Source organism: Diplodia seriata (genome assembly GCF_021436955.1).
Source record: "Diplodia seriata strain FDS-637 chromosome Unknown scaffold_3, whole genome shotgun sequence".
Lineage (NCBI taxonomy): Eukaryota > Fungi > Ascomycota > Dothideomycetes > Botryosphaeriales > Botryosphaeriaceae > Diplodia > Diplodia seriata.
Genome location: NW_027117310.1, coordinates 3,296,578 through 3,318,300, shown reverse-complemented (window position 1 = coordinate 3,318,300; position 21,723 = coordinate 3,296,578). Strand labels below are relative to the sequence as shown.

Below are 21,723 nucleotides of genomic sequence, written 5' to 3'. Positions count from 1 at the left end.
GCTCTTCATGCCCATGCATACTTTTATTTTATTCTCTGGAAAAAAATAGACATTTCGTTCACGAGATAGGAATCATTGCAGCGCATCTTCGAAGCCGCTTGCATAGCGGGAGGCTTGCAGAACACGTCTCCTGCCCAAGACGCCAAACTCTTCCTCTGTCAGATGCCCGGACGTAGATGCAAGTTTTAGAACTGTAAACGTATCCAGACGTAAGACTCCACTACCGTCGACCGCCTTCACATTGTCTCCGTTTCGACCTGGTCTCCGGAACCATAGTGGAGGAAGTGATCTCTATTACTAGCCGTCACGAAACTATGGTTTGGTGGCAGCATCACGGATATTGCCATTCCGGCAGAGGCCTCGAGGCCGGTTGCAGAAACGGATGGATGCTGCAGTATCTTATACGAAAGCCACGTTCGACTGAACCATGGCCCGGACAGATGCAAAAGCATGAGAGCACAGAGGAAATCTAGATCAAGGAGTGTGTTGTTGTACCTACAACCTTAACCATTTCCTTTCCAAGGAAGAGGCTACTACGTAATGTGGTGCCTCCAAGATAGCATGACGCTGCATGTCCCAGCCCACATCAAACCGCCCAACATGCAGTATCAAAAAAGCCTCCTCTCTTTCTCTCGCTCTCTCTCAATCACCAAAGTCATTCTTCGGGGTATCGGGTATCTCGACTTTCCTCCCATACGTTTACCGTTGCTGTCCATTCGTCCAATGAAACACTCAAAAACGCCCTTGAACAATCTCATCCCTCACGAGGGCATTATTTCCCCAAGCAGGCCCAGCCTGATTGATTTATCGCTGTGGGCTTTCGCATCTAAGTTTGCCGCCCTTGAAGCCTGTCGATGACTCCTTGCAGCCTTGCCGTGTAGTTTGCCCAGACCTCTCTGCCCTCCTCACCATCAAATGCTTCTTTGTCAACCTTTTGATGGACAAATATGAACTCTTCGACTGCGTGGATCAGCACATCTAAGCGCTGCCCTGGCAGTCTGGCGCGGACTTTCTCTCTGACCACCCAAGTCTGGCAAAGGTTCCCAAGAAGAACAGCGAGGTAGCCGTACGCGACGCTGGATTGGGATTCCTCCATCGAATCTGCTTGCGCGGCTCGCTCCATGCCGTCGAGGAAAGACCGCACCAGGGAATTGAGCAAGCCGTCGCCGTCTTTCATGGAAGCTACTCTTGCCTCATTGCTGAACTCGGCAAGGTTGATCATAACACCAAGTGTGAGAATAAGGCGATCCAGAGTTCTGATGTGCTCTTCTTCGTCCAACGGAGTTCCCAATGCCCGGCACCTGTTGCCTATCGAGCGCAGCAGGTTTTGCACGAGAATTGGGAGGGCAAATACGTTGCAAACCTCGGGGTTGTTGTTTGTTAGGTTTAACGTGAGACGAAGAGCGAGCGCTTCCAACTGGTCGGTCAATGATGATCCCGTGCTGATGACTGCATCAATGGAAGTTGCAAGTTGGCCCATGGATGCATCAGCATCCGTAGAAGAGTTGGTCCAGGCCGACGCATTCAGAGAGCCAGACTCAAGAATTGACAGCGTAAGTTCTAGCAATGCAACGTCCGAAGGCGAAGCACGTCCTGACGCCAGCTTGTGAGCTGGATCCTTGGCAAGAGCCGCCACGTCCGCAAAGGCTCGGAAGCCAAGGACATCCTCGGAGTTCCCGCTCTCCCGTAGTTTGCGTACTACAGATTCCAAGCTCTTCAGTGCTACAGCTCGTGGGGAGACAACATCAAGACTTTCTTCAGGCCAGATACTCTTCGCAACTTGCAACCGAAAATCGATCAGCATGCCTTGTGCGACCTTGGACATATTGCTGTGGCGTTCTCTCGCGATCTTTGTTATGTCGGAATCATACTTGAGCAATCCAGCTAGCATCCTCAGACATCCAGCACTGTACATGGCAGCAACGGATGTCTTTGGCGCTTCGGCCAATACCATGAATTTCATCGCACACGCAACGAGGAACCCAAGAATAGGATCCGTTGTTGCACCGCAAAAGTGGAAAAGTCGGCTGTCCAAGCTGTGATCGACCATGCGACTGACATAAGACTTATCGTTCAATTTCGTGCACAGCTCCATCAGAGCACTGCGCCTCCGCGACAGGGGATTTGCCTTCTTCTCCTCAATATCATCGAGAAGATTCTCGATGTCGTCCACAACACGTCGCGCAGTTCCTGCAGCTCGGAGTTCATAGATGTTCCGCATACCGCTAGTACCGTCTTCGAGCTCATCCAGGTCGACCTGAGTGGGTGCTCTACGCGATGGACCAAGTGTCTCAAAGCTAGGGAGACCTAGCAACAACTCGTCCTCGAGACTACTCTCGTTGAGATATGATCTTGTGCGAGCGTAGGTAAGCTTTGGACCTGCGTTGCCTGGAACCGATGTCTGAGATGACGCGGCTTCTTGAGAGAAGCTGGAGATTGTGCCAGTACGTTGGGAGCTTCTCGAAGATGGACCAGCAGGGGCTCGGTTGGAGCTGATCTTCTCGACCTTGGGGAAAGTTTGTTCATCCGCATCAGTCATGGACTCATCCTCATCACTCTCCTCTTCCGAATCTGTATCTTGTTTCAACGTATCTATCAGACGCCGTCGCCTGTTACCAACGGTGTCGGTCATGTCGGAGCTAGATCGTTGCAGCATGGTTCTTCGAGGTCTGACAGAGTGAGTGATCTTGAGTTCATTGAGGTTGAGAGCACTGGGGCTTCCTGTCGCGGCGTCGTCCTCGTCCAGGAGCTTACTCCACGCTTTCTGCTGCCGCGGAGTCACGGTTCCAAAGGGAGATTTCGATGTCCTACCTGGCGGTGTTGTTGGTGTTGGTGCTTCATCATCTTCATCTTCGTCATCGCTCGGCGATTCAGGTGATGTCGGAGATTGAGGTGATTCGGCAGGGCTGGAAGGTTTCGTCTCTGGCGAAGGCAGCATTTTTTGTAGCAGCGTTGGCGCGGACTTCCCTTTTTGAACCGAAGCCCTGGCAACCGTGGGATTTGACTCGCTCCGTCGTGCTCTTGCTAGCCTGACCGCTTGAGTTGCAGATGTTGCAGACGTTGCAGATGATTTTAGCGTGCCTGTCTGGTTGCTCGAGGCATTTTCTGATTCGTTCTTCTGTAGACGTGCGGGCCGTATTCCCATCACGACGGTCGTCGGTCGTGCTTTCTTTGCTGGCTTGGCGTCCTCTCTTTGTGATGGGCCTGCCAACTCGTCTGTGGATGAGCCGGTAGCCGGGCGCGTAGGTTCTTGTCGTTGAGGACTTGTTGCCCGCACACTCTTGATGGTCTTATTAGGCCTCCCATGAACTGCACCGGCTGCCCTAATGTCATCCTCCGAAGTTTCAATCAGATCGCGAGACCTTTTGCCCGACGTTTCCTTCGCCGTCTCCCGTCGTGGACCACGTATCAAGACAACAGGGTCACGGCGTACAACTTGGTCACCACCTGTGGAAGCCTCTTTCCCAACAGGCTTCTGTGCAGGCCTGTTCACTGACGGACTCCGTCTCCGGAAAGGTTTCTTGGCCTCTGCGGCTGCAACTTCTTTGTGTAGTTGTTCAGAAGCAGAGTCTTCGGAGGAGACGTTCTCGGCTATTGCTACAGCTCGCGGCGCGGTCTTCTTGGCGGGGGCTTTCTTTGCCACAGGTTTGGAGGGCTGCGAAAGATCTTCGTCAGAAGAAGGCATGTCGAAAATGGACATTGAGTCAGGCTTCGCCTTTGCCGGGGCATCTCTAGCAGGCGCGACATCCTGGCGGGACGAAATGCTATATCCTTTGCCTGCGGTCCATGATGGTTTTGACAGGCGCGGCTTCTCGGGTGACGGTGCCTCATTGAAGAGCTTAAAGCCCGTGTTGCGCGATGATTTGCCGTAGGTTGCAGCCTTCTTCCGCCGTTGAGGAAAGTCCATTGTTTATCGGAAGTGAGAGGCAGCGGCCTCACGGGCTGAGGCAGCTTTGTAAAGGCGAGGATTTAGCATGCACGTGGCATTGCAGAGTCCGGAGGGTTGCGCAACAGCGGGCAGGCCAATGGTGACGCAGGCGTGGTGGTGGTGGTATTGCCGGAGCCGTGGAAAGGTGCGCGTGAGTCGAGTGGGAGGTGGAAGCGTGGTGTGAGGTTTGCGGGAGCAGTGAGAGGTCGGAGTGACGGGCCACGGGTAGAAGGTGCTGAGTGACGGGCGGAAGGTGCAGCGGGTCGGAGGTGTGCAGTGTCGCGAGGTGGGTTGATGGCAGCAGCAGGCTTGTTGACGCGCACGCGGCGATGCGCTCGCTGCGCACCGGACAAGAACGCTCTCCCGCGGCGCAAAACGGGCGCGCCCGCTGCACACCGCCCGCCGCATGCGGCCTAGCCGTTATGCCCTTGCCGCCAATCGCTTCCTCGGTGGGGTTGCGCATCCCACGGGAGGCAATCGTCCTAGGAGCTCGCCGACGGCCATCCAGCCATGCATCTGCTGCAGTCCTGAGCACGAGGGCAGTATCTCGAGCTCCCGCTATATACTCCCCCTGGGCGCCACCGTCTCCCCGAGCCCCAGCTCCCCACTCCGCTCCCAATCCCCTCCCCCGCTGAGCCTGCATTGAAACACCGAATTAGCCCTACCAAAGCTTTTACACCTACTCCAAGCACACAATGTCTTCCGCCCAAGCTGAGCAGGCGCCTTCCAAGTGCATGGGCCCCGACTACCGCCCTGCCACGGAGAAGCCGACTGCAACGGTCTCTACCCAGGTGTCACACGACAACATTCACATCCTGTCGCAGACGCCTCAGCTCATTGCTCTTCTGACGTGCGTTCGTCCGCTACCTGCAATGCCTGACAGCCTTTGACACGCGCGCACAGTATGATCAGGGATAAGAACACCGACCGCGCCAACTTCATCTTCTACTCCAACCGTATCATTCGCCTCCTGGTCGAAGAGGGCTTGAACCACCTGCCCGTCCAGGAGCATACCATCACTACGCCCCTCGGCACGCAATACTCGGGTGTGCAGTTCGAGGGTAAGATCTGCGGTGTGTCCATCATGCGCGCCGGCGAGTCCATGGAGCAAGGTCTCCGCGATTGCTGCCGTTCGGTGCGGATAGGCAAGATCCTGATTCAGCGTGATGAGGAGACTGCCAAGCCCAAACTCTTCTATGACAAGCTGCCCGAGGACATTGCGGACCGCTGGGTGCTCCTGCTGGACCCAATGCTCGCCACTGGTAGGCTCGAAATCGACGTTGAACACTGACAACGAGAGCTTACCAACGAAACTAGGTGGTTCGGCGCTCATGGCTGTGGATGTCCTCAAGTCTCGCGGTGTTCCCGAGGATCGCATCCTCTTCCTGAACCTCATTGCCAGCCCCGAGGGTGCCGCAAACTTTGCGCAGCAGTTCCCCAAGGTCCGCGTCATCACCGCTTTCGTCGACCAGGGACTGAACGAGAAGAAGTGAGTCGTACCTTATGAGACGAGAAACCGAGCTAATGTATCCCTAGCTACATCATCCCTGGACTCGGCGACTTTGGTGACCGTTTCTACACTATGTAAATGTACAATAGAACCGAGAGGATGGACGCTCGTCTGTCGCTTGTTCAACTTTGGTATAAGCGTTCGGTAGCATCGACGGACCGAGTTCACTTGGAGATCTAATCTCAAGAGGGATCCAGTCGCATCTGCACGATAAGCACGATATGGGATTCTTGTTCCAAGCTGAACTAATAAACATGTACAATGGATTCTAATCAGCTGGTCGCAAGGGTCTAGGACCTAGGAGCAGGAGCGATGCGCGGAGCAACTCACACATCCACACCAGCGTGACAATGGAATGGCTTAAATCGTAAGGCAGCGGCCCCAATTCCGGGGAGGGGGCTACATTTGCGTACATCTTGAACTGACAAGCTCACTCTTCGGCCTGTAGTGCATAAAGAAGGGATTCCGCGATTTTCTTCAAAAGGACTTGGATTGTTTTGGACTTGCAGTTTCTGGTCACTGGCAAAGAAAAATGGTACCTTGAGTTCGTGGCATTTTTTGCTCATTCAGAAGCCCATAGATTCCCTTGCCATTTTCGGCGCTTCAAGGCGGTATCTGCTGGGCGCCTCTGGGCGTATATCAGTGATGGCTCAATGTGCCGAAACTGACCAAATAACACCAGCAAGGCTACGCTCAAGTTCCTCTTGGGTCACCAGACGCCTGAACTCCGTCCTTGCCAGCCAGACCGTCCTTTCTGCCCGCTCAGTGCATATTATAGAGGCTCCCAGTTACGGAACGTGTGTGCCCTGAAACCGTCGTTACCGCACCGCTATTTTGAAAGAAACCACTCCCTGATCCAGCCTTGTTCAATCGTCGTCGGCGAAGTCACCTTCCGCATCGGCCTCGTCATCCTCGATAAAGTCATCTCTCTCGCGGCGGGCGCCACCTGCTTGTCCTCGTTGCATCGGTCCAGGATCGCGGAAGGGTTTGCTACTGGCGCCATGGGCTTCTCCATCGGCGACGGCGTCACAGGCGTCAACCCAGTCGTAGTACACGTCGACAGCGGCGGACAAGGCTAAGAGGCGAGAAAAATCACCGTTAGAGCGATGGTCCGGTAGAGTTTAGGGTGCGCACAGCCTACCGTTGATATTGCACTGGAACGACACGCCGCACACCTTGCACGAAAGGTGGCCTATGGCCGCCTTCTTGTCGAGCTTCACGAGGACGGAGTTCTCATGGTTGCAGAAGAGGCACTGGAAAGTGGTCGACAACGACTCTTTCTGCGAGCGCACGGCGCATTAGCGTTTCTGCTGGTTGTGCATGGCGGCGAGGCGCATGCGGTGCGGCGCGGGTGCGGGCTGCGCTCACCTTCTTCGGCTGGGAGGGTTTCTTGGCGGCCTTCTTGCGCTTGCCCTGCGGATCGGTGAGCAGCGAACGACAAGGAGCGCGGGTGCGCGGGCGGTACCTATCGTACCATAGTGCAGTGTGGTGTTGATAGCGGGCGGGTTCGGTGGAGTTGCAGCGCGCTTTGTCAAGATTTGGCTGACGTCGCTCGCGAACGCCCCAGCTCGCCAGCTTTAGCGCCATTATCGCGACAGGGGTCCGCGCCGACGCCCGTCCTCCGCCCGCACTCAGTCCCGCCCTTTCCTGGCCGCCGGCGCGTCCACCATGTGACCAGATAGGTAGCTTCGCGGTGGCTTGCGGTTACAAAAGCCCCCTTGCAGCTCGAGCCGCAGACAGCCAGCGTCTCGTCCCTCAACTCTCGCATCTCCCGTCGGTGTGCTCTCGCGCTTCCGGTCTCCCCGCAGATAGGCGCAGCTTTGTCTTCCCGCCCAGCGTTAGATACATTGCCGTGTTTCTGAGAGTAGGGCAATCGGAGCTCCTCCCCGGTTCCTGCAGCTTTCCCTGAGCCCTTTGTCCCTCCTCTCCCGTTTCCGCCATGTCCTCAAATCCAGATGTCTCTGCCCTGCTGGGCGAGATCCTATCCGGCCTTAAGACGCTGCAGCAGGACAATGCCCAGCTCTCGTCCCAGGTGGATGCTATCAACGGCCGTGTCAACATGCTCGCGGGAATCAAGCAGGTTCAGGACACGGCGGCGCACGGCCAGGCCGCCGCCGCGCAAAAGGACGACACTCAGCCGTCCGAGAGCGCGAAGGCCGTCAGTGAGCAGTATGATGCTGGGGCCGCCGAAGCCGCCCCGCGCCGGTCCAGCACTTCGCTGAACAAGATCATCTTGACCTCCTATCCCGGCCAGGCTGGCGTCGATCCCATCCCAATGCAATGGGGGCACGTCGACCCCGCAGTCCGCGGGCCTGTCGTTGTCTCCCGCCACTCCAACACCATAAGAAGAAGAAACGGTATGTCGAGCGTCAATTAGATTGACCTGCGCAGAATGGCGAAGCTAACGATTTCGCTGCAGCACTTGGCGCCCACGGCGGCTCGTACTCGATCTACCATGCCCTGGCTGTTGCCAGCAAGAACCTGGATATCAACCACAAGCCCGACTTCACCAACACCGAGCCTGCAGCGGACATTGGGCCATTCCCCCAATGGAGCGACCCGAAGAAGATTGTGTCCATGGACCCCCTTGGGCACCTGGCGCCGTGGCTGTACAAGGAACACATTGACAAGGATGGCGTCGAGATCAGGCCGACGATAGCGGTGACGAAGGCACACATGAAGCTGCCGGAACTCGAGGAGAGCGTCAAGAAGGGCCGCCTCGTGCCGGACGGCAAGATCTGCCTGAACGAGCACGGCGAATTGGCCGTCACCAAATTCGCCGTTGAGCCTGTCTGGTACCTGCCCGGCGTAGCCGAGCGATTTGGAATCGGTAAGCGTTGCACAGCGTAGGATCCGGATATGTCGACTGACTGAATCATGTACCCAGACGAGGGCACTCTGCGCAGGACGCTGTTCGAGGAGACGGGCGGCTCGTACCCGGAGCTCATCACCAGAGGAGACATCAAGCTGTTTATGCCGCCGATTGGCGGGCTGACCGTCTATTGCTTCGGTGATCCGGCCAAGATGTCCGACCCGAATGTGCGTCTCGCGCTTCGTGTACACGACGAATGCAACGGCAGCGACGTGTTCGGCTCCGACATCTGCACGTGTCGGCCCTACTTGATCTTCGGCATCGAGGAAGCCGTGAAGGAGGCGCAGAAGGGCGGTAGCGGCGTTGTCATCTACTTCCGCAAGGAAGGCCGTGCGCTCGGTGAAGTCACAAAGTACCTTGTCTACAACGCACGTAAGTTGATGAAACACTTGGTGGCCGGGGCCAAAGGCTAATTTGCGGGCGGCAGGCAAACGTGGCACCGATCGTAGGTGTTCCCATAGGGCAGGCGGTGGTGGTGTGCGACGAGCTAATCGGCGATAGGCGCGAGCGAGTACTTCCAGCGGACCGAGAACATTGCAGGCGTGAAGGTTTGTCGCTGCAACACCATTAGTCGGCAGATCCTTAGCTGATTGCGCTCTCACCGCAGGACATGCGTTTTCAGGCGCTGATGCCAGACGTGAGCAGCCCGCCCCCGCTCCGCTGCGCTGTCTTGTGATGACTGACCGACCGCCGCGAGCACAGATTCTGCACTGGCTCGGCATCACCAAGATTGACAGAATGCTCAGCATGTCCAAGTAAGCTCGCTGGCGCCCGCCCCGCCTCACGTACTGACGGCCGCGACAGCATGAAGCACGATGCTATCGTCGAGCAGGGGATCCCGATCCACGAACGGGTCCCGATCCCCGACGAGATGATTCCGGAGGACAGCCGGGTGGAGATTGACGCGAAGATCCACGCGGGCTACTGTAGGGGCACCCATCTCCCATTGCTTGACTCGCGTTCCACGTGGTGCGGTGCAACGGCTGACAGCCCCCAGTCACGACAGGAAAGGTGCTCAGCCTGGACGAGCTGGCCAGCGTGCAAGGCCGTGCATGGGATGACGTTGATGTAAGTCATCGAAAACAAGGCACCTCGACGCCGCTGACACACACACCACAGCATTAACCGCGCGCCGCATGGCGCTGGGGCCGCGGTGGGTGCTGGGCCGCGGGCTGCTGGGGCTGGAGGAGTCGCGGCTGCGCTCTTTGCGGGGGAGCCCGCGGGAGGGGCAGGCCGAAACATGGATTTGCCTGGCGGGTCTGATGGGTGGGATTTTGGGACTGCTATCTCGGAGCGCCTGCCGCTTTGGCGGGCATAGATATAGTTGCGCGGAGACTAGATGAAAGCATCCGCTGATCCAATCCGGTGCTGCTGCAGCCTGTCGGCATGGGCGGATGCGTGTACCTTAAACCCAGTGGTGGCCCGGCCCGAAGAGACGGCGTCGATGCTGCGCGATCAAAAGCCGGTGAGCAGCGCTGGGCAGCGCCGCCGGTCAGACGACGTGCGTCCAGCGACGACGCCTCGGAAGCGCGCGCATGCTGCCCGCGCAACGGCCAATGTACGCGCGTGGGCGCGAGTCAGGCGGCCCAGCACGACGGCGGCCTGTGGCCTGGGTGCAGCTCCCGCTGGCGGAGAGCCATTCCTTTACGTGGCCGCCGCTACCTGGCGACGCGATCCCGGCGGGCGGGCAGTCGGCTCGAAGCCGCGGTGCCAACGCAATGCGGGCTAGTGGCTCTTGCGCGCTCCCACGGCGACGCTGGCGGGCGCCGGCGATGGGCTGACCAGTGACCAGCCCGGCCAGCCTGACACGCCGCGCGGGCGGGCCAAATGCAACGCAGCTGGCTGGCTGTGCGGTGAGTGGTGACGAGAGGCCTGGCCGAGGGTGGGGAAGGCGGATGGCCCCTCTGGATCAGCGCCGTTCCAGAACCCCTAATGTGGGCTGGCCCGGCCAACATCGGGGCAGCGCCGCCCGTATCGACGGCACTTGCACGCCAGCACAAGCTTATGCAGTCGCTGACTGCCCACGTATAAACGCTTGACAGCGCACCGAGCTCCCTCCTGCCACCAAGCCCACGTCTTCACCAGCACAAGTGCATTCCGCCCATTGGTCCTAGCCAAAACCGGTTATTCAACGCGTGCAGTCCCGGGTGCCCGCATATCAAGGCTGCATCCCCAGCGCACATCTGCCGCCCGCCGTTCTATCAGATCCTCTCAAGCCACCACGCTACCAGCAATAGTGCCGGCCACTTGCTGCGCTCGTCGCTCCGCATTACGCAAACAATTTCTTGTTCATATATACCAACTCCCGCGCCCGTCGCCCACCGTCACCATGGCGAGCAGGTTCTACATCCAGATGCCTCCGACCCAGACGCCGAAGCAGCCCTCGCGCCGCTCACCACTCACGCCATCGAGTCCGGGCGTGTCGCCACCTTCGCTGACGACGCACACCTCGTGCGCCTCGAAGCACGACGCTGGTGTCCACCCGGCCAAGGCAACTGCCATCCTCACCAGAATGGCCTCCCACAGCTCGCGGAGATCGTCGGACCCCTCAAGCCCGCCGCAGTCTCCTGGTACGTGAAACCTGCGCACCCGCTGCTCGCACGTGTTCTAACATGCATCGCAGAGGAGAGATCGAGTATCACCTCAGACTCGTCAGACTACTGGTACCACGGCAGCAAAGAAGGTCAGTCCACAATGCCGGCCGCGTTGCTTTTCCGCAAACAAGCATGCTAACTCTGCTGCAGGCGGCGGATACATCAGCTTTCCCGACTTCGAGAAGTACTGCTCGCCGAACCAAGACGGCTACCAGGAAGAGAGGACATGAGCCAGTGTCAGCGCGCCCGCAGAGGCAACGCATCTCCACTTCATAACATTCTTCTTGTCATCCACAAGACGACCTTCCTTCGACGCGTCGCGGAATGAATCCGCGAAACGCGACTATTCACTCGTCATCCTTGACCCGGAATCCAGACACGTCCCACTGTTGGGACTTTCCCGGGACGGCCGCGCGTCTCAGCGGCCATCCCGGTTGACACGCGATATCCGAGGCGGCGTTTGGGAGTTTTCAGACGGACTGTGCAAGCAGTGTGCATAATTCAAGCCCGCGTTAGGCTGTAGCACTTGGAGGGGTAGGGTATCATTTGAGGGTGGGGGCAGCGCCGGGGCTGCGACGGGAATCACCCACGATGTCGCTGCAAGCGCACTGGGGTCGCAAGCGAATAGGAATCCAATTAAAGTACGGACTACCGCGTCCGTTGCATTCTGAACCAAACATTGCGCCCACGCCAATCCTGTGCTTTGCGAATTGTGACGTCGTCAAAACGGGCGATGGATGGTTGGGTTGGCGGGGTTACTTTTGGTCAGCATCGACTGCCCCGCTCCGAAATTTTCATGCGCAAAGTCTGAATGTCTCGAGGCGCGGCCCGGCAGCGAAACACGGCGACTCCGCCGACCGGTGATAGCCGCCGACTGAAGAGGCTTGATGTCGCTCGGCGGTGCCGTCTGCATATGGCGCCGTGGTTGACGCGCGAAGTACCTGAAGATCGCCGACCGGTCAGGACCCGCTGCCGGTCAAAAGAGCGCCAGGGAACCCGCTGCTAACTATGTCACTGAGGCGCAGTTGGCCCCACTCCACTCTTTTGCCGCTGCGCTGGGGCTGATGTGGGTGTTTGCAGGGGATGCAAATGCGCACGTGAGGCGCGGCGTCTCCTCGGCGCATCCGCCTGTGTGGGACGGCACAAATGGCGGGTCAACGGTTTCGCCGGTTTACCGAGACGCACTTTGGCGATTTTCCTTCGCCAGTTGCAGCCGCCCGAAATCAGCGACGACGACCACGACAATCCCGCCCGACACCACACACCGGTTGCAACCATGGCTGTCGGAAAGAACAAGCGTTTGTCCAAGGGCAAGAAGGGCATCAAGAAGAGGACCGATGCCTTCGCCAAGAAGGACTGGTACTCCGTCAAGGCGCCCTCGACCTTTGCCATCAGAGAGTACGGCGCAAACAGCTCAAGCCTCCGCATCGCAAACGCTTACGCATTCGCAGTGTTGGCAAGACCCTCGTCAACCGCACGACCGGTCTGAAGAACGCGAACGACGCCCTGAAGGGCCGCATCTTCGAGGTTTCCCTCGCCGACCTCCAGAAGGACGAGGACCACGCGTTCCGCAAGGTCAAGCTCCGCGTCGACGAGGTCCAGGGCAAGAACTGCCTGACCAACTTCCACGGTCTCGACTTCACCTCCGACAAGCTCCGCTCGCTGGTCCGGAAATGGCAGTCGCTGATTGAGGCCAACGTCGTCGTCAAGACCACCGACGACTACCTCATCCGCCTCTTCTGCATTGCCTTCACCAAGCGCCGCCCCAACCAGATCCGCAAGACCACCTACGCCGCCTCCTCTCAGATTCGTGCCATCCGCAAGAAGATGACCGAGATTATGTCGCGCGAGGCCGCCAGCTGCACCCTCTCCCAGCTCACCACCAAGCTGATCCCCGAGGTCATTGGCCGTGAGATCGAGAAGGCCGCCCAGGGCATTTACCCCCTCCAGAACGTACGTTTTCGGGCTACATTGGAGAAAGAGATTGCCGCGAAGGTTAACACTTGGAATAGGTCCACGTCAGGAAGGTCAAGCTGCTCAAGGCTCCCAAGTTCGACCTCGGTGCCCTCCTTACCCTCCACGGCGAGTCGTCTCACGACGAGTCGGGCCAGAAGGTATGCGTAATGAGTTTGCTTGCAAAAGTCTGCCCTGCTAACAGGCTGCACAGGTCGAGCGTGAGTTCAAGGAGACGGTTCTGGAGACCGTCTAAGCGTTTTTGGAATGGACGGGTTGTCACGATGGTCGGGTTTTGCTCTTTATTAAAGGCATCAAAAAGGTGTTATCGTTTGAATCGAAAAATCAGAGCCAAAAACCCGATTTCCAATTACCAGCTTTTCGTGCTTCAGTGAACGGTCCACGGGCGGCTTTGAGGCGTACATGGGAGGGAAAAACATGCCCGGCTGGACTCGAAAGCACTTGATCGGAATAGCACGGTTGTCAGCAGTAACCGGCACCCCATCGACATGGGGTAGGTAATGGAATCCGATTTTTTTTTTTAAAGCTTCACAATCGTGCGCCGACGTGTCGCTACAAGGAGTGAGGTCGGTTTGTCTTTCCAGTGTTCCGAATCAGCCCGTGTGGCATACAGTGAGACGCCAGGTCTATTGCATTACCGAGTTCGACGTCACTGCCGATGAGGTAGCCGAATCAAGTTAAGTTCAATCATGGTTTGTAGAATTGTCATCCACATGTTGCCATGTCGATGCGCAAGTCTTTGCTTTCCTACTGACCCGCTCAGCTGGTAGACGCCTTGATTGATTCAACAGTCGTATGCAAGCAGCGATTGTCAATGCCTCAGGTGCAGTACATAATACTTGAGTTGATTGTTCACAATTTTATACAGATATGCACCAGGTCACCGTGCGTCCTTCTTGAGCCCAACACCAACATATGCGAAACGAAGATGATGTAGCGGTCTGAGATTATTCGAGCCCTACCATAAATACCGCTCGCCCTGAGGGAGCCGACTATTGGAAGCATGGGCGGCCAGGCGTGCCAAAGATGAAGTATCGCGGTCATGCAGAGCTTCTACTGGATGAGAGAGGGTCTCGGGCCTGATTCGTAGCGTGCTCTTCCTTGGACCACATGACTCTTTCATTCACACGACCACGGCTGTCGGGTTTGGTATACCTCACTAATGCCCGACGTTGAACGGGTGCGGACTGATATCCTGGCCGTGGCGATGCACGGGGAACGGGGCCTTATTTCCCCTCGTGATGATGCACGAGGGCAGGCACGGGCGTGGAGGACGGCATCGGATAGCAATGCCGACGGCGTCGAGGCATTTGCCCTATCGGGCTAAATTCTACAAGCCGAATGCATCCCAGACTCAAGAAAACTGTTCCGTTTCAGCAGTGTGTATTTCCAGTCGCGATGGTGTTGCACGGGCGGTGCGGGACTGACCTCATAGCACCCAGTTTTTTTTATCGGGAGCCCGCGATAAGGGTACCAATCTCTCAATGCCTTGCCGTGGCTAGTAGTCAACTTCCACGCGCGCGCCACACTCGCGACCATCAACGAACCCCCGACTCCCGTGCCCCGACACCCTGCACGCCGACGACAACTTGACCCGCGACATGCGTTGATGAGACCGTAATCGAGAGAAAGCCCCCAACATGGTGGATTCCGACGCCGAGGTTGGCGACAGCCGCCGCAGCAGCTATGCGGCCCCTACGCGCCGCAGCAACGGCATGCCACTATATCGCCAAAGCTCCAACATGAGCGAGTGAGTGCGCGCGCGGAACATGAGAACAAGTTTACTGAGACGTATCGCAGCGTCAGTCTCCTGACCGACGTCCAAATGGCGCAGGACGAGGTAAATCTGCCGAAGCTGGTGTTTGACGTCGGGAGTGGAAAGCCGGTAGCGTTCGAGTAGAAACCCGCTACTGGGCTGTTCCCATTCTACGACAGTATTGGGTGCTTCTCAGCGCAGATGGCTGACCCGGGAGTAGATCTTCTCCGGGCCCATGTCCGAGAGCGTGCCCACGAGTGTTACCGGCTTCGCCCATCGCCAGCGCTCTCGCGCGGACTCGACCGCAAGCGTCACGAGCTTCACATTCTACGACGAGGAGATGGAGTCGGCCGATACGCTTGAGGAGGAGGCTATCGCGGAGGAAGAGGCGGATCTGCTGGACGATGTCAACGGGTACGCGGATGAAGACGATGACCTGGAAAATGGCCACCATCACCGCCGCAGCTCGAGCCGTCGCCGGAAGTCTTCGACGTATTCGACGCGCTCCACGCGGTCGAGGCAATCGGACAGCGCGCCGTTGCTGCGCCGTGGCTCGAGTTCGAGCACCATGGCTTCCGGACATTGGAGAGGCGGCAGGTCCACCCAGAAGATATACATCGCTACCGAGGACTTGACCATCGTGGTCGCTGGTTTCCGCACCTCCATTCTTGGATACAGTTTGTATCTCCTGCTCTGTGTGCTAACAGCAGGACTTGGGTACCTCATCTTTCGGTGGCTTCCTGGCTGGCGGATCAAGATTGTGGGAAAAGCCGCGCCGTTGCACGAGTGTGACTGGGTGGTTGTCGAGAACCAGTGGGGAGAGATGGCTGTGCAGAACATCGGGAAACAAGTGTACGGCCAATCCTTGTCCTCGGTATTTGGAATCGTTGAAAAGGCGGGGCACCGCGAGTACGACGAGGACGACGATCCAGTACTCAAGGAGTTGCGCACCCTGGACTACCGGTATATCCGGTTTTGTTATCATCCTGTCAAGGACAAGTTCATCCTAGGCAACACTTGGAAGGATCCTGCCTGGACAGACGTGAGGACGATCCGTGACGGGCTTGACAACGAGGACAAAGGCCATCGGGAGCAAGTGTTCGGAAAGAACCTGATCGACATTGAGGAGAAGTCGACAACTCAGCTTTTGGTTGATGAAGCATTTCATCCTTTCTACGTCTTCCAGATTGCCAGTCTGATTCTCTGGTCCCTCGACCAGTATTACTACTACGCTGTCTGTATTTTTGTCATATCAGTTGTCAGTATCGTGACGACGTTGATTGAGACGAAGGCAACCATGCGTCGACTGCGGGAAGTCTCGAGGTTTGAATGCGACGTACGAGTTCTCCGCAATGGCTTTTGGCGCTACGTCGAGTCCAGCGAGCTCGTTCCGGGGGATATCTACGAAATCACCGACCCAAGCCTCACGCAGGTTCCATGCGACAGCTTACTTCTCTCTGGCGACTGCATCCTAAACGAGAGCATGCTTACCGGCGAATCCGTGCCTGTCTCGAAGGTGCCCACCACCAACGAAGCTTTGGACTTTTTGAGTCTTAGTACTGCATCGGTCCATCCGGAGGTCGCGAGGCACTTCCTTTTCTCTGGTACCAAGATCATCAGGGCGCGACGGCCCCAGGAAGACAAAGACGACGAGGCTGCTGCTCTCGCCTTGGTTGTCCGGACTGGATTCAACACGACGAAGGGAGCACTTGTCCGGTCGATGCTGTTCCCAAAACCCTCCGGATTCAAGTTCTACCGGGACTCGTTCAGGTACATCTCGGTCATGGCCATGATTGCTGGAGTTGGCTTCATTGTGTCATTCGTCAACTTCATGCGCCTAGGGCTTGCCTGGCATCTCATTGTCGTCCGAGCGCTGGATCTAATCACCATCGTGGTTCCTCCAGCGCTACCAGCTACGTTGACCATTGGGACCAATTTCGCGCTGAACAGACTCAAAAAGAAGCAAATTTATTGCATCAGCCCGCAAAGAGTGAACGTAGGTGGCAAGCTCGACGTGGTCTGTTTCGATAAAACCGGTACTCTGACGGAGGAAGGCCTTGACGTACTAGGACTCCGAGTGGTCCAGCAGCCAGCCAATAACTTCAGTGATATACTCACAGATTGCGGAACGGTCCTGCCCCATGCCGAGGACAGACTTCCAGACGTGGACTACAAGAACCACAGGTCACTTTTGTACACCATGGCCACTTGCCACTCTCTTCGCAGCGTGGATGGGGAGCTTGTTGGAGACCCACTTGACGTCAAGATGTTCGACTTCACCAGTTGGCGATACGAAGAAGGGGAGCAAAGCGGGGGCGGTGGTGACAATGAAGAGGAAAGCTTAAGCATCTCCCCTTCAGTGGCCCGACCTCCTCCCGGTCAAGAATACAACCTCGACAATCCCAACGACCCCGACCGGAAACCGATTGAGCTTGGCATCATAAAGGCGTACGAGTTCGTTTCCCAGCTGCGTAGAGCTAGTGTGGTGGTTCGGCAGTTCGGCGCTCGCGAAGGTTACATCTACGTCAAAGGCGCTCCTGAGTGCATGAAGGATATTTGCCGCCCAGAGACCTTCCCGCCAGACTACGAAGATCTTTTGAGCCACTACACCCACAGTGGATTCCGGGTTATTGCGTGCGCTGCAAAGACGATCCCCAAGCTCAATTGGGTCAAGGTCCAGAAGATGAAGCGTGAGGAAGCGGAATCTGACCTCAACTTCGTCGGGTTCATCATCTTCGAGAACAAACTCAAGCCCACGACGACCGGCATTATCGATGAGCTGGCTCAAGCTGGCATCCGTAAAGTCATGTGTACTGGTGACAATATTCTCACTGCCATCAGTGTCGCTAGGGAGTGTCACCTCATTGACAAGACCGCCCATTGCTTTGTCCCGCACTTTGTCGAAGGTGATGCTCGCACACCCCTTGCTCGCCTGTCTTGGGAGAGCATTGACAATCCAGCATTCAAACTGGACGAGAACACGCTCAAGCCGCTACCGCCTCCTGCTGAAGAAGACGCTTCCCTTCCTTACGACATCTCTAACATCCGCAACTATTCTGTTGCCGTCAGCGGTGACGTCTTCCGCTGGATCATCGACTACGCCTCCGAGAAGGTGCTCCGGGAAATGCTCGTCTGCGGACAAGTGTTCGCTCGCATGTCTCCAGACGAGAAGCACGAGTTGGTGGAGAAGCTCCAGAGCATCGACTACTGCTGCGGATTCTGCGGCGACGGCGCCAACGACTGCGGCGCGCTCAAGGCGGCTGACGTAGGCATCTCGCTCTCAGAAGCCGAGGCCTCGGTGGCAGCGCCCTTCACCAGTCGCGTCTTCGACATCTCGTGCGTGCCCGAGGTGATCCGCGAAGGCCGGGCGGCGCTCGTCACCAGCTTCAGCTGCTTCAAGTACATGTCGCTGTACAGCGCGATACAGTTCACGTCCGTCTCCTTCCTGTACGCGTCGGCGTCGAACCTGGGCGACTTCCAATTCTTGTACATCGACCTGCTGCTCATTCTGCCCATTGCCATCTTCATGGGCTGGACGGGCGCGTACCCGGTACTGGCGCGCAAGCGGCCGACGGCATCGCTCGTGTCGCGCAAGGTGCTGACGCCACTGCTGGGCCAAATTATCCTGTGTGTCCTATTCCAGGCCGTCGCGTTCCAGGCCGTACGCCAACAACCGTGGTTCCGCCCGCCCGTCCTCGACAAGAACCACAGCAACAGCAAGAACAGCGAGAACACGGCGCTGTTCCTGCTCAGCTGCTACCAGTACATCCTCTCGGCCATCGTGCTCAGCATCGGCAAGCCCTTCCGCCGCCCGATGCTGTCCAACGCCCCCTTCGTCTTCGCCCTGGCCTTCGCCCTCGTCGTGTCGACGTACATGCTGCTGTTCGTCGCGCCCGATCCCGCCATGGACGAGGAGGTGGAGGAGAAGGAGAAGAAGAAGGCCGGGTTCGCCGGCCAGGCCGGGTGGCTGTACGACCTCATGGAACTGACCCCGCTCGGCAGAGGCTTCAAGGCTTTCTTGCTCGCGCTCGGCTTCGGCGGTTTCGCCGTCGCTTGGGCCTGCGAGAAGTACGTGTTCTTGGGCTTGGCTAGGTTCATTGGCCACACGAGGGAGCGGCTGCAGCCTGGCAAGCGGAAGAAGAGGAAGGAGTATAAGGTCATTGCTGAGGGGATGGCGATGTAAGGTGTGGATTGTTGGGTTGTGCGGCTGGGGTCGCAAACATCCTAATGGTGGATAGAGGATGTGTGTGTCGAAAGGTGTATCCATTTTCCTGTCCATGAACGGGGAGTGAATGGAGGGGTAGGTTGAGTGCACACAGGTTGCGTGGTGAGGTAAAAATATACTGGTGGCGCTCGCGCGCGCATAAGGAGGTCTTTGCTGGTAGGTGTGAAAAAGTTCCGGGTCTTTTCTTCGTTTTCCCAGCTGTTTTTATAAGCTTGGCCTAGGTCTCTCATTGAACTTGTATAGAATCGAGACAAAGAGAATTATATCATGTTTACAATAAATCCAGACATCGCAATCTAGTGCCTGCGCCAGTATTGACCCCTTTGAGACGGGTTTAGGTGGGAGCGTTCAATCCTTTGGCAATTTGTGATGCGGTGGAAGACTATCGAAAGATCCGCAACGTTACCATTCCATCCTTACACTCTTGGGATTGTTCGTGTCATTTGTTATATCCATATATGGTTTACAGTCTAATACACAACTACGCTATGATATGATTTCCGAGCCGGAGTCCCTTAGACTTGGTATCCCTGCCAACCTGGTACACGCTTGCCTTCCCACCAAAATGCCAAACCGAGCGCGAGCTCTACGTATATCAAGCCAAAACGAAGCGCCCGCTTATCCACGCTATGTTCGGAAACCAATTTGTATAGAACGCCATACCTGATTTATTCTTTCCAGTCATTCGCCCAGACCGATTCCGAATGCTATACCCACGTTTACTGAATTCGCCAAAAAAAAAAAACCCCCCCATCATTCCTCACCCTCCTCAGGAGAACCCTGCTGCAGTGCGCCCGAAGCTTCCAGCACAGCCTGATTCTCCTCAAAAACCCTCTTCGTCAAGAAACCCGCGATGATGGCGCAACACCCGCCGAAACGCAGCACCCACCCGATGCTGTCATCACCGGGAGTGCCCCTTGGCTTCTGCAGAATCTTGAAAAGAGCGGAGCTGAAGAGGGTGGCAACGACCTGGGGCGCGGCGATGGCGACGTTGTGGATGCCGAGGACGACGCCGGCCTGGTCGGCGGAGTGGTCGTCCTCGCCGGCGGCGAGGAGGGCGGCGTCGCGGTCGTGGGCGGGGGCGCGCAGCAGGCCGCGGCGGAGCGCGTCGCGCTTGGAAATCTCTTGGGAGATGAGCGCGAACGGAGCCCAGTTGGTGACGGCCCAGGGGATGCCGATGAGGGCGACGATGATGGTGGCACCGACGGTGGAGCGGACGAGGATGGTGCTCCAGACGAGCGCGGCGAACATGAAGTGAGAGAGGAGCCAGGTGCGGCGGAGGGTCAGCGACTTGATTTGCAGGTGGTCGAGCACGCTGAAGTGCTGGGCGAAGGACACCTTAGCGCCTTTGTTCTTCTTGAGGCTAAAGTAGCCGGAGCTGGCGTGGGAACTGGTGGGTGTGAGAGGGGTGGTAGGCTCCGGAACCGGTGCCTTGAAGGTTGGCGCCACAATCAGGGGGAGAAAAACGCTGGCAATGAAGGTGGTGATGGCGAAGATGAGAAGCGCAAGGGTTCCCATACGAGTACCTCTGTCCCACACTTTGTTGATCTCATCCTCGGACATGTGAGGATTCTCTCGGAAGTAGGAGTCGGCATAGATTTCGCCGACATATGTTGTAGTGTAGAACAGAAAGGGGAACCATCCAATCCATGCGGCGAGCTGAACCTGGCAAACGCGAGAGACCTGAGGCGGTAGCCGGCGCACAGACCAGAAGAGGTTCTTGAAGAAGCCCACGAGACCACCCGAAGCTGCAGGCGGGCCTTCACTTCGCGGATCACGCTCCGAGATGGTGGCACAGGTCGTCGTCACAGTCGCGGCTAGCGCGATGCAAGCGATTGCGCAAAGCACTTTCATCTGCGTGTTGCCGAAGAAGGGGAACAGCGTCGGGAGATCGACGTATCCGGACAGGTAGCCGAGAATATTGCCTATTCCGGAACATCGTATGAACCATGCATTAGCTGATTCTTGCTGGTGTGTCGGAGCACAGTCTACTGCGAACGCTCGCAGAGCGGCTTGTACTGTGCAAAGTCAGCGGTGCACCCGATGCAGTTACGAAGGAAGCCACCTACGGACGTTGATGGCGAAGTCGAGGACGTACACCATCAGAACAGCAAAGAGGATCGTCGTTGTGCTCGTCGCAGGCGAATCCCAAGGTACGCCGAAAATGGACAAGACGCCGGCCACTATTTCTCTCGCCCACGCTAAGAAGAACAACGATATGATGGTCGAGACGGCGCCGCCGATTATAAACGGCCGTCTTTTCCCGTACTTCAGCCTGCAGTTGTCGCTCTTGAGGCCGACGTATGGCTGCACCAGCGTTCCCGAGAGCGGGCCGGCGATCCAAACGAGAGCAAGCAGAGACTTGCTGAGGCCGAGGGATAATAGGTACGGCTGCGGAAAGGCGGTCAGAATGGGGGCTCGCTGGCTTGATGCGGCACTCACAGATCCATACGACAACTCGACCGACCATGCTATCTGCAGTCTGCAGCCCCGATCAGTGTCTGACTCGTCGCCACTCGAGCTCCAGAATGACGACTTACCCTCCCGAGCCCAGAGTCAGTAACAGCAGGTACCATGTGCTCTTTGTCTCCTCGGTAGGCTCAGCGTCCCAGCCATCGTCACTGAGCGGAGAGGCGACTGGTTTCAAGCGATTGCCCTCTTCATCCGAGGTCCGGGCAGACAGGAGCGGCGAGGTCTCGTTCATCTGGTCGCGGGACTGGCTGGCTCTCGGGCTGTTGATCGAGGAGCGGCCGAAGGAGACGATTTTTGGCAGCGGCGTGGCGGCAGCGGGGTTTATCGGGCTGCTAAAGGAGTCGTGAGGAGTCGGCGAGGCGGAGGGTCGAGCACCTGCCATGGCGCGGGAT

General features: G+C 57.4%; 7 protein-coding genes across 7 annotated transcripts; 5 read left to right on the top strand and 2 right to left on the bottom strand.

The window, feature by feature from the left end:
- Window positions 1-826: 826 nt before the first annotated feature.
- SLS55_003695 (uncharacterized protein) lies at window positions 827-3,907 on the bottom strand (the record flags this gene model as incomplete). Its single annotated transcript, XM_066775166.1, has 1 exon — window positions 827-3,907. The coding sequence occupies one exon, from the start codon at window positions 3,905-3,907 to the stop codon at window positions 827-829; it is 3,081 nt and encodes a 1,026-aa protein (XP_066635285.1).
- A 716-nt stretch (window positions 3,908-4,623) lies between these two features.
- FUR1 (Uracil phosphoribosyltransferase, synthesizes UMP from uracil) lies at window positions 4,624-5,516 on the top strand (the record flags this gene model as incomplete). Its single annotated transcript, XM_066775165.1, has 4 exons — window positions 4,624-4,778; window positions 4,832-5,190; window positions 5,246-5,417; window positions 5,465-5,516. 4 exons carry the CDS (start codon window positions 4,624-4,626, stop codon window positions 5,514-5,516), a joined length of 738 nt encoding a protein of 245 aa, XP_066635284.1.
- Window positions 5,517-7,377: 1,861 nt separating this feature from the next.
- On the top strand, window positions 7,378-9,069 carry URG1 (Uracil-regulated protein 1; the record flags this gene model as incomplete). The annotated part of the gene is made up of 6 exons (XM_066775164.1): window positions 7,378-7,795; window positions 7,858-8,268; window positions 8,326-8,682; window positions 8,812-8,858; window positions 8,918-8,947; window positions 9,013-9,069. 6 exons carry the CDS (start codon window positions 7,378-7,380, stop codon window positions 9,067-9,069), a joined length of 1,320 nt encoding a protein of 439 aa, XP_066635283.1.
- Window positions 9,070-10,639: 1,570 nt separating this feature from the next.
- On the top strand, window positions 10,640-11,134 carry SLS55_003692 (uncharacterized protein; the record flags this gene model as incomplete). The annotated part of the gene is made up of 3 exons (XM_066775163.1): window positions 10,640-10,880; window positions 10,934-10,993; window positions 11,055-11,134. 3 exons carry the CDS (start codon window positions 10,640-10,642, stop codon window positions 11,132-11,134), a joined length of 381 nt encoding a protein of 126 aa, XP_066635282.1.
- A 1,046-nt stretch (window positions 11,135-12,180) lies between these two features.
- RPS1 (40S ribosomal protein eS1) lies at window positions 12,181-13,113 on the top strand (the record flags this gene model as incomplete). The annotated part of the gene is made up of 4 exons (XM_066775162.1): window positions 12,181-12,302; window positions 12,356-12,857; window positions 12,917-13,018; window positions 13,072-13,113. The coding sequence occupies 4 exons, from the start codon at window positions 12,181-12,183 to the stop codon at window positions 13,111-13,113; spliced, it is 768 nt and encodes a 255-aa protein (XP_066635281.1).
- A 1,507-nt stretch (window positions 13,114-14,620) lies between these two features.
- SLS55_003690 (uncharacterized protein) lies at window positions 14,621-18,817 on the top strand (the record flags this gene model as incomplete). The annotated part of the gene is made up of 3 exons (XM_066775161.1): window positions 14,621-14,628; window positions 14,679-14,718; window positions 14,855-18,817. 3 exons carry the CDS (start codon window positions 14,621-14,623, stop codon window positions 18,815-18,817), a joined length of 4,011 nt encoding a protein of 1,336 aa, XP_066635280.1.
- A 795-nt stretch (window positions 18,818-19,612) lies between these two features.
- On the bottom strand, window positions 19,613-21,713 carry SLS55_003689 (uncharacterized protein; the record flags this gene model as incomplete). The annotated part of the gene is made up of 3 exons (XM_066775160.1): window positions 19,613-20,784; window positions 20,929-21,224; window positions 21,400-21,713. 3 exons carry the CDS (start codon window positions 21,711-21,713, stop codon window positions 19,613-19,615), a joined length of 1,782 nt encoding a protein of 593 aa, XP_066635279.1.
- Window positions 21,714-21,723: the final 10 nt, after the last annotated feature.